The 20,415-nt window shown below is 42.3% G+C and overlaps 1 protein-coding gene across 2 annotated transcripts; it reads left to right on the top strand.

The window, feature by feature from the left end:
• The first annotated feature begins 124 nt into the window (after positions 1-124).
• Positions 125-18,856, top strand: LOC137257637 (dihydroorotate dehydrogenase (quinone), mitochondrial-like). Of its 2 annotated transcripts, XM_067794965.1 has the most exons (10): positions 132-285; positions 1,729-1,938; positions 2,337-2,536; positions 9,498-9,559; positions 11,410-11,526; positions 11,845-12,026; positions 12,688-12,807; positions 13,031-13,184; positions 17,040-17,199; positions 18,480-18,856. In XM_067794965.1, the coding sequence occupies exons 1-10, from the start codon at positions 250-252 to the stop codon at positions 18,535-18,537; spliced, it is 1,299 nt and encodes a 432-aa protein (XP_067651066.1). In that variant the 5' UTR covers positions 132-249; the 3' UTR covers positions 18,538-18,856. The 2 variants fall into 2 exon arrangements, with proteins under 2 accessions (XP_067651067.1, XP_067651066.1); XM_067794966.1 differs by lacking the exon at positions 11,410-11,526 and having other exon boundaries at positions 125-285.
• Positions 18,857-20,415: the final 1,559 nt, after the last annotated feature.

Genomic DNA, 20,415 nt, shown 5'->3' on the forward strand with positions numbered 1-20,415 from the left:
GTTGTATTAGAAATGTTAGTAGTTACATACATTTCTGTTAAATAAATTTTAATCATTGTTTACGCACATGATACTGGAAGTGTACACATATTTGGATTTTTATTTCCTCCGAACGTAAATACGCAAGTGATGTTATGTGACTACATTTATCATGGCGATCAAAACAGAGATCTGAGAATACGGGCACCTGTCAAATTGATATAATATCCATAACATAAAGTGTTTGGAGTCTGAAATTCTGCCATTAGCATGAACGGACTATCGCCAGTCCCTGGAACGTTCTGGGTAAGAATGATAGTTTTGGACGGTGCTGTACACACGTAAATAAGGGAAAATATTATGCAAGTTTGAGATCAAATCCTAAAGGGAGATAACCGCCGTGACCTCAACTTCACTTTATGTAAGGCATTGTGTGAGCAATTTGCAATGTGTGTCATGAACTACTAGCATTGATACTCACCGAAAAAAATTACCTTGTAGTTTATCGTTCGTGTCTTTAGAATATTTGTTTTCATACCAGGGTACTAAAATGCATTTACTTACTATGTAATAATCTAGGTCTCATCATATTAATCTCACTAAAGTGCCTGAAGAACAAGTTAAGAATGTAAATCAAACTATCTTCCAGTACGATTATTCATATGCCAAGCTTGCGGAAATATTAGCTAATGGTAACAAAGCAGGTCAAAGAACTGTGTTATAATGCAGAGTTTTGTTTGTGGAGAGAAGTCCCTTTTGTAATTCCCTCTGATCCCTAAGTAGTATCTGTTGTTTGATTGGTTAAATCTATTTAACCATCTCACTATTGACTGGACGGTCATAGGCTGCTCAAAGGTTACCTGACACGACTTTCTAATAGGGTTTGTTAGACTCTGTGGTGGAGTGTAACGAAGACCACTGAGACTAAGTTTACTTAGACTGTGACAGCTTTGAAGATATGTTCCATGGTTATGTGTTTCAAAGACTAAAACAGTACCTCCAAGATCGCTTGTGTTCGATTACGTGAAAATGTGATCTACTGCTTGGTCGTTTGGTCACTGGGACCAGTCTTCGATTATTTCAACTGATTGGAACTCCACTATTCTCAGTTGTTCAATTTCTTCAGCAATAGTTGCTTCTGGCAACCCGGAACATTTGGCAAGGCCTTATTAGCCGAATCAAATGTGCTTGAAGGTTCAGGAATACAGCCACATTAGTAGAAAGAAGATATAATAGCACAGTGAAGGTTTTGATAGACTAAATGTCGTTATTATTTGTTTATTATTTGTTAATGCTGCAGTGAACGATATTTCCAGTATGTCATGGCAGTCAGAACATATTTAATCTGCACCATGCAAGGTAAAAGAAATCCTTTGTTTATGTTTTGATGATAGCATATCCTTTATGTTCATCAGTTTCATAAGCATAACATTTCATTGCTGTGGATGTTGTTGTTACATAAAGCAGAATGATCCTCTTGGGGTATTATGTTATGTTGTCCTTCAGTTATATTTGGGTTGTGTGGCTGCCAGCTAGACCATTCATCATTAGGATCTTAGAAAGCCATTGTACACATATTATATGTTTAAAGTGTGTTGGTGGCATAGGCATGATATATGTATAGCTAACTGATCATGTTCTAATACAATGAAATATGTTGTTGCATGCATTGGAGATATTAGTTTATCATTTGTAATACATCACTACTACTATTCATAGTCTAACTAATGATATGTTTTATGGTTTCAGAAACAGCTAGGCCAAGCTGTATTTGTATGTACTGGTGGAACTTTGACTTTCTTCGGTATATCACTTTACAATGGCAATGAGAAGTTTTATCGTGAGATGGCTATGCCGGCCCTGCAGTGGCTTGGAGCAGAAAGGGCACACAACTTAGCTGTCTTGGCCGCCAAGTACAAGATGATCCCAAAGCCCACACTTGCAGATTCGCCTTGTCTGGTACGCTATTGAGATCAACCAGCTAAGAGACATAAATGACATTATACCATGCAACGCTGCATTGTTTTGTTCTCAACATTACACAAGCCATGAACATGCACGTGTGCATATATGATACTCATTGCTCTTTATCCTGCAACTCCAACGAGCAATGTGAAGAAGATGGCATGACTTATTGGCAATCAAATTTCTTTGTAATCATGATGATGCTGAGATAAAATGTTACAGGTACATATCCTGCTTCTTCCAAATACTTCCTGATCTCTTATCTGTTAAGAGTGTGAAAAGCAGGTGCAGGTTTTACCATGTCACCAGCCTAAGACAGTGTCCTATTATTATCAGGATAGGTAGTTAATAAATTTCATATATCAGTTTGTTTTGGAATATTTTGTTTGCAGAAAACACAGGTTTGGGGGATGGAGTTCACCAACCCAGTTGGTCTTGCTGCCGGCTTTGATAAGAATGGAGAGGCATTGGATGGGCTAATGAAGGCTGGCTTTGGTTTTGTTGAGATTGGGAGCATCACACCAGAACCACAGCCTGGCAATCCCAAGCCACGAGTCTTTAGGCTGAAAAAAGATAAAGCTGTTATCAACAGGTGAGCTACATCAGCAGCCATTCTGACACATGCAGATTGTAACTGCAAACTGCAGCAATTACAAATGCCTATGTTTAGTTTCCCAAAACCTCAGGTTCACGTAATTAGACTGTTGGTGGTCATTACTAGTTGGTTGTTTTCTTACTTTCTATTTATCACTGAACCCCAGTGAATGAGACCAAATTATGCTCACATTGTTTCCCAGCAGTTAGTTATGTATCAGCTTGTGCTCAGGACACTTTCCATTACCAGACTCCTGTAGCATTGTGGAAGAACATGTTTAAAAGAAGCACCCCCAACGAGATGGGGGCAGTAGTAATATATGTTATTATTTTCACTCAGTCTACAAACAATGTTTGACATGATGATACATATATTCATTGATAGATGAAACCAACATATTTTGCTCGAACAATTATAATGCAATTTTCTGACTGAAATTGATATGTTATACTTATCCTGACTCATACTTATTATGCTTGCCCCCTTCTCTCATAGTATAGATATTTTATACTTATCCTGACTCATGCTTATTATGCTTGCCCCCTTCTCCTATAGTATAGATATTCTATACTTATCCTGACTCATGCTTATTATGCTTGTCTCCTTCTATCTGAACATAGTGGAATCCCTTGGAGTTCCCTTCATTACAGTTGACATAAAATCATTACTCAACCATGAGTAGCCTCCCTTGAGCCTGTGCATTTTGGCATGCAAATCAGTCACATGACAAAACATTCTCTTCACTCTCTCTGAATACTTGCCTGGCACCCAGATGTGCAGGGAAATTTAGAGTGTCATGAGAGGTGAAGACGAGAGGGTTGACCTCATGAGTCAGGATAAGTCTAAAATATCAACCTTAATCAAAAAATTACTTATTTTTCCGTATCCTGATTCATTCTTATTATGCTTGACAGAATCCGACATAATCAGTTGTTGGCCATGTCATGTCCTGTCCCCACTATGGGAACTTGAAACGGTGTCATTCCGATTTGTTGACAAATGAAATTATGATGTTGCTAACCATCGACAGACTGAAAACCTGGAGTGTCGACATAGCGTGGTCAACAAACCATGACGGTGTTAAAGAGAATGTTTGTTTAGCGACTTAGTCAGTCATGAGTAATTGAATTAAGTTAACCTTTTTAAAACTTTGTAAGAGAAATACAGTTGCAAACAGACACTTAATCATTTATCATTCTGGAGTTTCACATGCCACAAAACGAAAAAATACCCAGAAGTTATGTTGTGAAATTGGGAGTAGCAGGATTAATGAAAATCCTGTTGAAAACATATATTATTTGTATATATATAATAGATAAGGAAAATGGTGTTATTACTATCAAAATGGCAAATGCTAAGGTGCAGGTTACACTGACTGGCAACATTAATGGAGGTCACAATCTTTACCACAATGGATTCAAGTACAGAGTCAACAGACGCAGAGTTCAGAAAATGTACTGAAGATGTACAGATGCCACCTGTCCATCGTATTTGGTAGAAGGCCGACCTTCTTGCCGACAGTCTTACTGACTTGAACTACACAGACCACGTGTCAGAGTTACTTCATCTTGGCTGAACATTCAGATTACTGAAATGGTCTTTATCATCACAATTTTCAAATGATAGTACCTTTTTCGCTTATAAAATATATTTCTATATCAAATATATTGTGCAAATATAAACAGTCAGAATGAATGCTATATACCCCCCTTACTTAGTGGGGATATGATAAACATATAGTGCACTGTTGATATCACACTGTTTTTAATTGGTTTGTTAATTGCGAGCACACTGGACATCAAGTCACTCATGTGGAACATCATCTTCCTTTCCCCGCACTGTCGACAAGTAATTTGGACGGATTATTCGTTGTTTGTCGACAGTCCTGGTATAAACCCTTGAAACAGCACCGTAGATTTGTAGACTTTCAGCTTTCATTCTTGTGTCTTGGGGACGTCAGTTGTCAGAAAACGTTTTCCAAAAGTTTATTTATGACATCCTCCTGTGTTTTTTAGATATACTAGTGTCTTTCTTGTTATCTCATAGCAACTTCATCTACTGACGCATGTGTCAAGTGAAGATGCAAACCCTTCTTCGGGTACAAGTATAATATACAAGTACAGGGATATAATCACTCTGCTAGCATGTTCAGAGACGTGTGCATGGACTCTCAACCAATGTACTCCACACAGTGTATTGGCATCAACAAGTCATGTGATAAAAAAGGGTGAGATTTTCTTGGCGCCTATTAGGGACCATTAGTTGTTGTGCTACAACTAGTGGACCGAATTGGTGAATGCCACCAACATCTTCGGTGCAGTTCCTATGTAAAGCAACCCTCCATTATAGTTGTTATCGAGCAGTTCCTATGTAAAGCAACCCTCCATTATAGTTGTTATCGAGCAGTTCCTATGTAAAGCAACCCTCCATTATAGTTGTTATCGAGCAGTTCCTATGTAAAGCAACCCTCCATTATAGTTGTTATCGAGCAGTTCCTATGTAAAGCAACCCTCCATTATAGTTGTTATCGAGCAGTTCCTATGTAAAGCAACCCTCCATTATAGTTGTTATCGAGCAGTTCCTATGTAAAGCAACTGTTGAGGCTAGGGCTCATACTTCATGTGGATTGGAGGCTTCTGGTCATACAAGGCCTGCTGCTTTGTATGGTCGTAGTATAACAGTTCTCATCCAGACTGCTATAGTATTCCTTGTATCTACTGTAGGTGTCTCAGTTGATAATGGAATAAACAGGCACTTGAATTTCTTTCTCCTGGTTTTTGTCCGTTGCAGGTAGCTTTTCAATGCTCTGGCACCGGGACACAAGGATAATCTTGTGTGTCACTTGGACTGGGTACTGTAGACAGTGCTGGGATGTGAACTTGTCAGCAGCTGATGCTTGGCAGTAAGGTCCCATATGAGTCCAAGGTGGACTCTGTCATGATGCGTCATTTTCTCAAAGTGTGTTTGTGCATAATTCAGCACATGTATTTCTGACATCCGGGTGACTGTTGCAAGGGCAACCAGAAATAGTGTTTTCTGTGCTAGTATGTCCAAGGATGTCTGCTTTAGAGGCTCACAAGCGTTACTTGTAAGATGTTGTAGTACTATGTAGAGATCACATGCATTAGTCTTCAGTTTCTTTTGTTGGTCTTCCATCTGAAAAAAACATAGTAAAGCCAGTAGTTCTGGTACTTTAGTCAACTTTATGCCAGTCTTCATAGTGATGACTGTACTGGGCACCGCTAGATACGTTGATATCGTGGAGCCTTTTAGTTGTCTTGTTTGTCTCAAATGTCACAAGTAGTTAGCTTGAGGATGAGACTCTTTACTTGCAGTGAATACTTCTGCCTTGCATATGTCTTAAATTTCTTTCACTTATCGCCGTAAACTGTTTGAGCAGATGTGTGTAGGGTGAAAGAGACAGCTTTTGTCTCTCTGGCAGAATATCCTCATTTCATTAAACAAGTCTTAATACATTCCATATGTGTAGTTTGAATATTGACAGGTTTCCATGTGTTTGCTTGATGTGTGGATAAATTGGCAGATTCAGCCATTCTGGTAGTTTTAAGGCAGGATTTCCAAGGTCTTGTAAGAGGTCCGGAAACCACACCCTCACTGGCCAGTAGGGTGCTACCCAAATCAGTTGTAGGCGCCTTGTGCTTGATTTTCTGTAATGATGAAGGTATTAGTACTGGTGCGTAAACACTTATGCGTTTAGTCCCTCCCACAATATGCTGAGAGCGTCTGTTGCCCAGGCTTGTGGATCCAGTACTGGCAACTCAAATGTCTGTATCTTTTTTTGAATTTGGTTGTTATCAGGGATCCTAATGTCTGTATTATGAACCGGAATGCCTCTGGATGTAGTTTCCATTGTGTTGGAGACAGAGCGTCTGCTGTGACATTCTTCACCCCTGTAATGTCGCACACTTTCACAAACATGTTCAGCTTGTTGATGATGTTGTACAGGTGAAATGTGAGTTGTAGCTGACTTTGATTTACAAGCCATTCCAACTGCGTTAGTAGACGAATGGTGAAATCTAGTTACAGTCTTGATTTACAGAGTTGATTGGGATGATAATGTATTGGAATCCCGTCATCTAGGTAGAAAGCACTGTGTAGACCTCATTGATGAAGGTACTGAACAATAGGTTTGATCACTCGAGTAAACAACCAGGGGATCGACAATATTCCAAATGGTAGGACGCTCCAATGTCTTGTCCGTCCATCTATCCTCCGTCCGTAATCATTTTGTTTCCAGAGCATAACTCAGAAACTGTTCAATATTTTTAGACCAAACTTGATAGATATAATGATCTCAACCTATAGTTGTGCCTTTTGCTATTTACACAGTTTTGGCATTTTTATTTTTTTTGTTTTTCCATGGAACATTTTGGTGTTAGTCTAATGGTGGGGTGGGCTTCATTTCCAGAGCATAACTCAAAAACCGTTCAATATTTTTTCTGCAAAACCAGGTAGATATGTGTGGCAGACCCCAAAGTGGTGTCTTTTGGTACTTACATTTTTTTGTGTTATATTATTTTCTCGGTTTCCATGGAAACGTTTCGGACTTAGTCTCAAAATGGAGGTATGGGCTTCGTTTCCGGAGCATAGCTCAAAAACCGTTTAATATTTTTCTGCAAAACTTGTTACATACATCAACCAGAACCTAAAGTGGTGCCTTTGGTACTTACAAGTTTTTGTGATTTATTACTTTCTTGGTTTCCATGGAAACGTTTCGGAATTATTCTCAAATTGGAGAGATGGGTTTCGTTTCTGGAGCAGAAATAAAAAAACGTTCAATATTTTTCTGCAAAATTTGGTAGATATATCAATCGGAACCTAAAGTGGTGCCTTTTGCTAGTTACAGGTTTTTGTGATTTCCTAGTTTCTCGGTTTCCATGCAAACGATTCAGACTTTGTTTCTAAAGTGAGAGGTGTGTTTCGTTTCTGGAGCAGAACTCAAAAACTTCTTAATATCTGTCAGTGTAACTTGGTAGATGTGTGTGGCAGACCCCAAAGTGGTGCCTTTTGCTATGTACAGGTTTTTGTGATTTATTACTTTCTTACTTTCCATGGAAACGTTTTGGAAATGGAGGGATGGGCTTCGTTTCCAGAGCAGAATATAAAAAAATTGTCCTGTAGTATCCCCCAATTTTCCCAGAACCATTGGAGTCGTCCACCCACTGTCAGACAGCTATGGGTGGAAAGTGCCAGTTGCTCCAAAGCTGACCTTCAGTGCTTGGAACCCTTGGCACCTCAAGGAGAACGGCCCCATTCCAAGGTGGTACTGTTCTTCACGGCAGAGCAATGAAAAGGACCTCTTCCACCTTTGAAGGTAGACAACTTCTTTTCCTTGGCCTTCTGTACCCCGGATTTAGCTAAGTGACATTGAGATGTTTGACATATGACATTGGCCTCTGTGTCAATAGATTTAATCATCACGGGACTCTGAAGTAACATTCCTTGCAACTTCGCCTGTGCCAAAACAAATAAAGTTGAGGCCACCCAAGGAGTTCTATATAAGGGCTTGGTGTAGTTTTCACTCCAAGTACATACCGCAAGTAAACATTGCCTTGTCAAAACAGTTAGCCCAGCAGAAGCTGACTCCCAAGTGCTCCAAGATAAATATGTGGTCTTTCTTTTGAGTCAGCAATGCAGACAAGATCATGCAATATTCCTCGGTGGTTGAGTCCTTGAATCGTGAGATCAGGGTTATGCAAGTCCATAAAACAAACGTCAGGTAGTTGTATCCAAGTGCACCATCTTCTTATCCTCAACCCTATAACACCTACTGCAAGACTCTGATATAAGTTTGTAATCTTTGTCTCCATCAGGAGCCTTGGTAAACAGTTCCATGCGATGCAGGGGAAACTTCTTTGGCTTGAAAACCTTGTGTCTGTGATTTCTGTAGGGGTTGAATCAAGTCCTGCACAAGAGTAGAAACTGCTGCTGTAGCACTAGCCGTCATAACAGGTCGACTGAAGAATGGAACCTCTGGCGATAGGATCGGGGCTCCGTAAAAAATGTCTGCTTGATGTGGCGGGAGTACCTTCAAAGAGAATGACCTTGACTTCTGTGAAGAACATTACAAAGTTTTCAAAGCAGACGACTTCTTTTTCCCAAGTCCCGATGTAGACATGTGCTTCTCAGTCTGGGATGACAGCAGCTTGTAAGACAATGATCTCTTCTGACTGGAGATGGTAGATGCCACTGCACCAGATGACTGTCCCCAGGAGCCACAAAGCGATTCACTAGAGTGATGGTTACTAGCACTTTTATTAGTATTTTTACCCGACATGACTTTGTTATGCCTATTATAATCCTTTGCATGCGTAAGAACAGTAAATATGTAACTACTGAACTGTTGAATAGTTAAATTTTGACAAAGGATACAGCATGAGCTGAAGGAGCAAATGTCAGTACAAGGACAATATAAATGCAGGTCAACGTCTGACAACTGATATTTGCAACACAAACAAGTTTTCATTAGTTGTTATGAAAAGGCAAACAAATTATTGGTAATAATATTGTTACAAGATGTAAATATACGGATCAAAAACCGAATACAGCTGTAATTTAGCTGATTATAAGGCCGAAACTAGTAAAGTATAAGTGCCGTGTCGGGACCCTGGTGCCGATACATCCGTCCTCTTGGGTGATAAGGAGACAGTGAAGAGCATGGCATGTCATGTGACTGATTTGCATGCCAAACTGCACATGCTCAAGGGAGGCAACTCATGGATGAGTAGTGATTCTATATTCGCTTTGATGAAGGGAACTTCAAGGGATGCAAGTGTTCCAGTATGGTCGGATAGAAGGAGACAAGCATAATAAGCATGAGTCAGGATAAGAAAAGTAATATTCTCCAGGTGTTTTTGTACTTTTGGACAGATTTCATGGTAATCTCTGTGTGTTAGCTGCAAAGAATCTTATAGGTGTTATATCTCTGTTGACATAGATACGGTTTCAACAGCGATGGCCATGATTCTGTTTACCAACGGTTGCATCCAAGAACATCAGGTACCAAGTAGTTGAAAACTATACATTGCTTTCATGACTACCATCTACTCTAGTGACTACCATCTGCTCTCATACCTACCATCTATTCTCATGACTACCATCTACTCCAATGACAACGTTTATCTCCCATGACTACCACCTGCTTCCATGACTACCATCTACTCCAATGACTACTATCTACTCCCATGACTACCACCTGCTTCCATGACTACCATCTACTCCAATGACTACTATCTACTCCCATGACTACCATCTACACCCATGACTACCATCTACTCCAATGACTACTATCTACTCCCTTGACTACCATCTGCTTCCATGACTACAATCTACTCCCATGACTACTATCTACCCCCATGACTACAATCTGCACCCATGACTACCATGTACTCCCATGACTACCATCTGCACCCATGACTACCATCTACACCCATGACTACCATCTACTCCAATGACTACCATCTACTCCAATGACTACCATCTACTCCCATGACTACCATCTACTCCCATGACTACTATCTACTCCCATGACTACAATCTGCACCCATGACTACCATGTACTCCAGTAACTACCATCTGCTCTCATACCTACCATCTATTCTCATCACTACCATCTACTCCAATGACTACTATCTACTCCCATTACTACCACCTGCTTCCATGACTACCATCTACTCCAATGACTACTATCTACTCCCATGACTACCATCTACACCCATGACTACCATCTACTCCAATGACTACTATCTACTCCCTTGACTACCATCTGCTTCCATGACTACAATCTGCACCCATGTCTACCATGTACTCCCATGACTACCATCTACCCCCATGACTACCATCTACTCCCATGACTACTATCTACTCCCATGACTACCATCTGCACCCATGACTACAATCTGCACCCATGACTACCATGTACTCCCATGACTACCATCTACTCCCATGACTACTATCTACTCCCATGACTACTATCTACACCCATGACTACCATCTACTCCAATGACTACTATCTACTCCCTTGACTACCATCTGCTTCCATGACTACAATCTGCACCCATGTCTACCATGTACTCCCATGACTACTATCTACCCCCATGACTACCATCTACTCCCATGACTACTATCTACTCCCATGACTACCATCTGCACCCATGCCTACAATCTGCACCCATGACTACCATGTACTCCCATGACTACCATCTACTCCCATGACTACTATCTACTCCCATGACTACCATCTGCACCCATGCCTACAATCTGCACCCTTGACTACCATCTGCTCCCATGACTACCATCTACTCCCATGACTACTATCTACTCCCATGACTACCATCTACTAGCATGACTACTATCTACTCCCATGACTACCATCTACTAGCATGACTACTACCTACTCCCATGACTACAACCTGCTTCCATGACTACCATCTACACCCATGACTACAATCTGCACCCATGACTACCATATACTCCCATGACTACAACCTGCTCCCATGACTACCATCTACTAGCATGACTACTACCTACTCCCATGACTACAACCTGCTTCCATGACTACCATCTACACCCATGACTACAATCTGCACCCATGACTACCATATACTCCCATGACTACAACCTGCTCCCATGAAACCATCTGCTGTCATGACTACCATCTACTCCCATGACTACCGTATGCTCCCATGACTACCATCTACTCCCATGACTACCATTTGCTCTCATGTTCACTCTGTCAGCCACCAGGGCATGTTTGGAATACCATCGAGTGTCATTCACTGATGTGCTGATGCTATCGTTCACGTATTTCTGATGATCTACTGAGACCTCACATTTTTTGTATGTTATAGAGCCATGTTTACTGCCTCGAATGAGTGAGCAAAGAAATATGTTGAATATAAATCTGTGGACTGACACATCCTGTGCACACCGTGCTGACAACAATAAGAATAATGTCAAGCATAAAGGTATAGAGCTCTCCCACTGACATGTTGTATAGATTAATGAAGAGAGAACAATGTGTCACGGCAGGATTCAGTTGCAGAAAAACCTATTCTTAAGGTGTTGTCAGAGAGTTAATGTCTGTAGACCCCAAGTAAGATCTTGACATGTTGTAGCTATGATGCACCTTAAAACAAGTCATATCAAAACAGCATTATTAAGGTCTTCATGTTGTCATGCAAGCACAACGAGTATAGAAACCATTAACCCAGTACTTTGCAACATTCTCTTCAGTTGCTTTTGAAATGGCCAAGTACATGTCATCAGATCATTTCTTTGTGAAGGTGTGCTCGGTGTGAACCTTGGCAAGAACAAGACATCAACAGATCCAGGGAAGGATTATGTGGCCGGTGTGAAGAAGTTCGGCCATGTGGCTGATTACCTTGTCGTCAATGTGTCAAGTCCCAACACACCTGGGCTACGTAGTCTGCAGGGTCGGCAGCAGCTGGAGGACCTACTAGAAAAAGTACATTCATATTCATGGAATGCAAATATTTAGTCCAGTGCAAACAATATCAGAGAGTTATGTCCTTTGGTAGCACATGCAGACAATTAAAGGAAAACAGCAGTTTTGTCAAATAGTCTGGCAGCAGTATGTGTCTTGTTCACATGTAGTCAGAGAAGAAGTAACTGGACTAGATGTATACAGCATTGATTAAGCGTCACTGAACTAGACATATACACTGTTGTAAATGTGGTACCTGTCTTTTCTCAGTGACTGAACTAGACATATACACTGTTGTAAATGTGGTACCTGTCTTTTCTCAGTGACTGAACTAGACATATACACTGTTGTAAATGTGGTACCTGTCTTTTCTCATTGACTGAACTAGACATATACACTGTTGTAAATGTTTTACCTGTCTTTTCCTAGTGACTGAAGTAGACATAAGCACTGTTATAAATGTTTTACCTGCCTTTTCCCAGTGACTGAAGTAGACGTATGCACTGTTATAAATGGTTTACCTGTCTTTTCCCAGTGACTGAAGTAGACATATACACTGTTGTAAATGTTTTACCTGTCTTTTCCCAGTGACCGAAGGAGACATATACACTGGTATAAATGTGGTACCTGTCTTTTCCCAGTGAATGAAGTAGACATATACACTGTTATAAATGTGGTACAGGTGGTTGCTGCACGGAATGAGCTGGGAGGGAGTCATAAGCCACCCTTGCTGGTGAAGATTGCACCTGACCTCACTGACCAAGACAAGCAGGACATTGCAGCAGTTGTCGCCATGAAGAAGGTTAGATACTTGTCATGTTTGATGATTGTGGGGTTTAACATTAGGTTCAAGATTATTGCCCTTATATATAGCAGAAACAGTATGTATTTCTATCAATGCTTTTCTCAAGCTATATGGATTAAACTGAAAGCAGTATGTGTAGGGTTATTGTCAGTTTGATGGCAAACAGTTAAAAAACCAAATCAGATGATATTTGTTATATGTTTAATTCTGTATTTTACAGTGTCATGTTGATGGCCTGATTGTAACAAACACAACTGTGTCCCGCCCCCCAAGTCTCATGAGTGAAGACAAAGATGAGATAGGTGGTTTGAGTGGAGAGCCCCTGAAAGCCCTGTCCACAGCCACAGTCAGAGACATGTACAGACTGACACAAGGTACTGAGGCCCAACACCCTGTCCACATGAACAGTCAGAGACATGTACAGACTGACACAAGGTACTGAGGCCCAACACCCTGTCCACATGAACAGTCAGAGACATGTACAGACTGACACAAGGCAACAAGGCCAACACCCTGTCCACTGACACAGTCACACACATCTACAGACTGACACAAGGCACTGAGGCCAACACCCTGTCCACATGAACAGTCAGAGACATGTACAGACTGACACAAGGCAACAAGGCCAACACCCTGTCCACTGACACAGTCACACACATCTACAGACTGACACAAGGCACTGAGGCCAACACCCTGTCCACATGAACAGTCAGAGACATGTACAGACTGACACAAGGTACTGAGACCAACACCCTGTCCACATGAACAGTCAGAGACATGTACAGACTGACACAAGGTACTGAGGCCCAACACCCTGTCCACATGAACAGTCAGAGACATGTACAGACTGACACAAGGTACTGAGGCCAACACCCTGTCCACATGAACAGTCAGAGACATGTACAGACTGACACAAGGTACTGAGGCCAACACCCTGTCCACATGAACAGTCAGAGACATGTACAGACTGACACAAGGTACTGAGACCAACACCCTGTCCACATGAACAGTCAGAGACATGTACAGACTGACACAAGGTACTGAGGCCAACACCCTGTCCACATGAACAGTCAGAGACATGTACAGACTGACACAAGGCACTGAGGCCCAACACCCTGTCCACATGAACAGTCAGAGACATGTACAGACTGACACAAGGTACTGAGGCCAACACCCTGTCCACATGAACAGTCAGAGACATGTACAGACTGACACAAGGTACTGAGGCCAACACCCTGTCCACATGAACAGAGACATGTACAGACTGACACAAGGTACTGAGGCCAACACCCTGTCCACATGAACAGTCACAGACATGTACAGACTGACACAAGGTACTGAGGCCAACACCCTGTCCACATGAACAGTCAGAGACATGTACAGACTGACACAAGGTACTGAGGCCAACACCCTGTCCACATGAACAGTCAGAGACATGTACAGACTGACACAAGGTACTGAGGCCCAACACCCTGTCCACATGAACAGTCAGAGACATGTACAGACTGACACAAGGTACTGAGACCAACACCCTGTCCACATGAACAGTCAGAGACATGTACAGACTGACACAAGGTACTGAGGCCAACACCCTGTCCACATGAACAGTCAGAGACATGTACAGACTGACACAAGGTACTGAGGCCAACACCCTGTCCACATGAACAGTCAGAGACATGTACAGACTGACACAAGGTACTGAGGCCAACACCCTGTCCACATGAACAGTCAGAGACATGTACAGACTGACACAAGGTACTGAGGCCAACACCCTGTCCACATGAACAGTCAGAGACATGTACAGACTGACACAAGGTACTGAGGCCAACACCCTGTCCACATGAACAGTCAGAGACATGTACAGACTGACACAAGGTACTGAGGCCAACACCCTGTCCACATGAACAGTCAGAGACATGTACAGACTGACACAAGGTACTGAGGCCAACACCCTGTCCACATGAACAGTCAGAGACATGTACAGACTGACACAAGGTACTGAGGCCAACACCCTGTCCACATGAACAGTCAGAGACATGTACAGACTGACACAAGGTACTGAGGCCAACACCCTGTCCACATGAACAGTCAGAGACATGTACAGACTGACACAAGGTACTGAGGCCCAACACCCTGTCCACATGAACAGTCAGAGACATGTACAGACTGACACAAGGTACTGAGGCCAACACCCTGTCCACATGAACAGTCAGAGACATGTACAGACTGACACAAGGTACTGAGGCCAACACCCTGTCCACATGAACAGTCAGAGACATGTACAGACTGAGACAAGGCACTGAGGCCCAACACCCTGTCCACATGAACAGTCACAGACATGTACAGACTGACACAAGGTACTGAGGCCAACACCCTGTCCACATGAACAGTCAGAGACATGTACAGACTGACACAAGGTACTGAGGCCAACACCCTGTCCACATGAACAGTCAGAGGCATGTACAGACTGACACAAGGTACTGAGGCCAACACCCTGTCTACATGAACAGTCAGAGACATGTACAGACTGACACAAGGTACTGAGGCCAACACCCTGTCCACATGAACAGTCAGAGACATGTACAGACTGACACAAGGTACTGAGGCCAACACCCTGTCCACATGAACAGTCAGAGACATGTACAGACTGACACAAGGCACTGAGGCCCAACACCCTGTCCACATGAACAGTCAGAGACATGTACAGACTGACACAAGGTACTGAGGCCAACACCCTGTCCACATGAACAGTCAGAGACATGTACAGACTGACACAAGGTACTGAGACCAACACCCCGTCCACATGAACAGTCAGAGACATGTACAGACTGACACAAGGTACTGAGGCCAACACCCTGTCCACATGAACAGTCAGAGACATGTACAGACTGACACAAGGTACTGAGGCCAACACCCTGTCCACATGAACAGTCAGAGACATGTACAGACTGACACAAGGTACTGAGACCAACACCCTGTCCACATGAACAGTCAGAGACATGTACAGACTGACACAAGGTACTGAGGCCAACACCCTGTCCACATGAACAGTCAGAGACATGTACAGACTGACACAAGGTACTGAGGCCAACACCCTGTCCACATGAACAGTCAGAGACATGTACAGACTGACACAAGGTACTGAGGCCAACACCCTGTCCACATGAACAGTCAGAGACATGTACAGACTGACACAAGGCACTGAGGCCCAACACCCTGTCCACATGAACAGTCAGAGACATGTACAGACTGACACAAGGTACTGAGGCCAACACCCTGTCCACAGCCACAGTCAGAGACATGTACAGACTGACACAAGGTACTGAGACCAACACCCCGTCCACATGAACAGTCAGAGACATGTACAGACTGACACAAGGTACTGAGGCCAACACCCTGTCCACATGAACAGTCACAGACATGTACAGACTGACACAAGGTACTGAGGCCAACACCCTGTCCACATGAAGAGTCAGAGACATGTACAGACTGACACAAGGTACTGAGGCCAACACCCTGTCCACATGAACAGTCAGAGACATGTACAGACTGACACAAGGTACTGAGGCCCAACACCCTGGTTATTAGCACAACATACTTCCTTGGATTGATTTTATTATAATATTATCCTGTCAATTTTGCCTGGATAGTACAATCTCACCCCCTGGAACCATTGTCCTGCAGAGGTGTAGTGATGGGGTGACTGTCCGCCTGCATTTGCAGTGATCGCGTGCTTGTTTTGATGGGGAATGTAAGATCGGTGTTAAAAATCACAAGACTCAATTTACACTTGCTATGTATTCACTGCCATCTTCTTATGCTACCTTATCATCCAACTATTGGCTTGAGGGGATTTTCATATGTTTGCTAAGCTGAATCCAGCCTGTGCCGAAAACTTTCAAGGTCTCTAGACAATCCATATGTAACATAATTCCTCTATTTTATCAGTAGTCTACACAAGAAATATTTAGTTTCACACATTGTATATATATTTTGACTGGCTCAAGTGAAGGGGTGGAAGAAATATGTAAACCATAGCTTCCTTGGCTCACCAGAAAAGTAATAAACTACTACATATTTGGAATTTATGAGTTTGGAAACACTTGGAAGTATGATCCATATGTATATATGCCACAGTGGGACAGTTTGAATTGTTGCCCACTGCTAGAAGTCGTCTTCAATAATTACTAAATGTGTTTTGGATGATGTATGGTTTTAAATTATCCCAGGAAAAATTCCCATCATCGGTGTAGGTGGAATCAGCTCTGGTGTGGATGCCTATGAGAAGATTCGTGCAGGAGCTAGCCTCCTGCAGCTGTACACAGCCTTGGTGTACCAGGGGCCGCCTGTCGTTAGTCGCATCAAGAGGGAGCTCCAGGAACTACTGCAGTCAGTACATCCACCTTATACACTACTGTAGCCTGCAAACTTCATACTCTTGTGTGGGCATGATACTTATGGTGAAATATTAAACAATTTATTTTGGTGAAATATATTTATTATGGTGAAATATTAAACAATTTATTTTGGTGAAATATATTTATTATGGTGAAATATTAAACAATAGCATGTCACTTTCTCTTCTGGCTAATTTCATACATGGTAATAAAACAGATTAAACAGTAAGAATATTAATTATATATAAATAATTCCACAAGTATATGCGATTACTTATATTAGGCAAGTTTTGTGTGTCTTACCACAGGCAAACTGTAGCTCAAATGTAGTTGCACAGCATAAGGAAAGTGATCAGTCTTCTTACATGCGAGCGGAGCGAGCCAGGGTTGGCAACATACTTTCCTCGCTTTGGATTGAAAAATATTTTTCATCTTAAAATACAATATCGCCACCATCAAAGGTACACTCCCATATCTCTCACTTGGTTGTGCTCTCACATTTCCTACCCCATGTTTAATAATTACTCATGTGAAATATGTTTTATTCAATATTTTAAGTGACCCTTGTGGTATTCAGATGATTCTTCGCCTCCATTACCCGTGTCAGCTTCCAGCTGAACGGAGTGACAGAACAAGAATAAGCAGAAATTTAAAAGAAATACCATATTGCCTGATTTTATCCTGAACCTGTTGGGTTTTTTTTGTCTTATCTGTCGTTGCTATTGTTAGAATTTTCATAATAATTATACTACATAAAACCACTTCTGGCGTTATGGGCGAATGAAGCAGGGGAGGTAACTGTAAGTATTCCATGTGGAATAATACCCACCTGTTCCATCACTCCGTTGACTGGAAGCTGGAGGAGTGAATTGAAGCAAAGAACGATCTGATCTACCACGAGTTAAAATGTTGAATAACAAATATTTCACGTGAGTAATTGTTCAACATGGGTTGGAAATGTGAGAGCACAACCAAGTGAAGAAAAAGGTGTGTACTTTTAATGGTGGAAATATTTTATTTTGACATGAAAAATATTTTTCGCACTGAAGCGAGGAAAGTATGTCGCCATCCTTTGCTCGCTTCGCTCACATGTAAGAAGACTGGTCATTTTCCTTACGCTGCACAACCCATTTGCGCTACAGTTTGCCTGTGGTCTAACCGATCTAACATGGACCTGGTACATACACATATGTGAAGAGTACTCCTATTTGTGTTTTGTGCTTCATCAGAACTACACTATGTGAATGTATGAGTGACATAATCCTGTTGCAGGTCAGAGGGCTACTCGAACATATCCCAGGCAGTGGGAGCTGACCACAGGGTCAAGTGACTCACCAAGCATGTAGAAAGTGATACATTCTGATTCCCACGGAGAATACACATTGTGTGGCAGCTATGGAGCATGCTGGAGCATGGTGATTCTGAGGCCCTCTGTACATGGCTGGTTCATGTAGAATCAAGTCAGCTCATGTCGGACTCAGTACTGTTTTCACTGGAGTGTTTGGTTTCCTTGTCACAAGTAGGACATACTGAGGAGTGGCCAATACTTTTGGAAAAATAGATAAATGTTATATGTCCAGATATATGGGAGAGAGGATTTGCTTTTGATATTCTCATCAGCTCAAATACACTGGTTTGTATATGTTAAACGGGGACTTCTTGTTTTTATTACTGCGTTAACATTGCCTAAACATTTACAACCGTCAGTGTCTATACATATAGAGAGAAAAGTATAAACCCATTCATGGAATTGATGATGTACAGGTAGTCATTTAGATTACATGAGAGAGTGTTTTGTATTAAGTGTCAGTGAAAGAAAAGTCACTATGCCCCCCCATTACCTCTTCAGTGCTGTAAGACTCAGTGTCAAAGAGTCACTATGCCCCCTGATTACCCTCTTCAGTGCTATAAGACTCAGTGTCAGAGAGTCACTGTGCCCCCTGATTACCCTCTTCAGTAGTGTATAGGCTCAGTGTCAAAGAGTCACTGTGCCCCTGATTACCCTCTTCAGTAGTGTATAGGCTCAGTGTCAAAGAGTCACTTTGCCCCCCTGATTACCCTCTTCAGTGCTGTAAGTCTCAGTGTCAGAGAGTCACTATGTCCCAGTGATAACCTCTTCAGTGCTGTAAGACTCAATGTCAGAGAGTCACTAAGCCTCCTGATTACCCTCTTCAGTGCTGTAAGACTCAGTGTCAGAGAGTCACTCTGCCCCTTGGTTACCCCCTTCAGTGCTGTAAGACTCAGTGTCACTATGCCCCCTGATTACCCTCTTCAGTGCTGTAAGACTCAGTGTCAGAGAGTCACTATGCCCCCTGATTACCCTCTTCAGTGCTGTAAGACTGTGGACTTGATTTTGGCAACATATTTGGCGAGCTTGTCGATCATGTGTCAGGATAGGTCATATGAAGGGACGTTGTGGTCTTATCCCGTGATGACGTAACTGTCGAACTGTGTTGATGTGAAAACAGCGAAGTCCTGGGATGGTCCGGGCAGTCATCACTGAAGTGGGGAAGATGTGTCACCCTTATTGACGTCGTCACAGAACGTGTCTGATTGAAGACATAATTCGTGTTCTGGTACTGTCTCACCAGTACAGAAATGGGGTTCCGTTGGCAGTGGAAATGTGCAGCCACTTGTCGTTGAGACATTCCCCACGGTCCATCCCAATGGCCTCATGACATTGTGCAGACGTTAGCCCGTGCATACCATCCGTTTCAATTATCCTTTAATTTTTTTAACGATCGCAAGGGCCGTGGTTGAGCTTTTCAAAGTGGCAGTACCGTGTAGCATTCATTTGCTCTGTTTCTCTTTCCCGTAATGCATGTGCAACATCGTATTGCACATCTCACGGACGAAACTACTAATGTCACTGAACGTGGCATATGCATGCATGTTGGACCAGCAACGAGCCAGCAACCCAAGCGCAACACTTAAACTGAATTACATCGGATTACCTGACCGGACATGTGGGACGAAGTGGGTTTTACACGTTGTGCCCATGTTGAGAATCGAAGCGGACCTTCAATATGACCCGCTAATGCTTTATCCACGGGTAGACCCGACTGCCCTTTTTGAAGAAGAAACAATTGCCTAAAGATGGAATCTTATGTCTTGTGCAAGATAGGTAAACCCGTTCTTAAAGTAAAATCTCAAAGAATGCTGAAATTGAATGTTGCTGAAAAGCAGAGAACGTTAGGTTTGTTTGTTG

This window comes from Haliotis asinina, chromosome 12 (assembly GCF_037392515.1).
Source record: "Haliotis asinina isolate JCU_RB_2024 chromosome 12, JCU_Hal_asi_v2, whole genome shotgun sequence".
NCBI lineage: Eukaryota > Metazoa > Mollusca > Gastropoda > Lepetellida > Haliotidae > Haliotis > Haliotis asinina.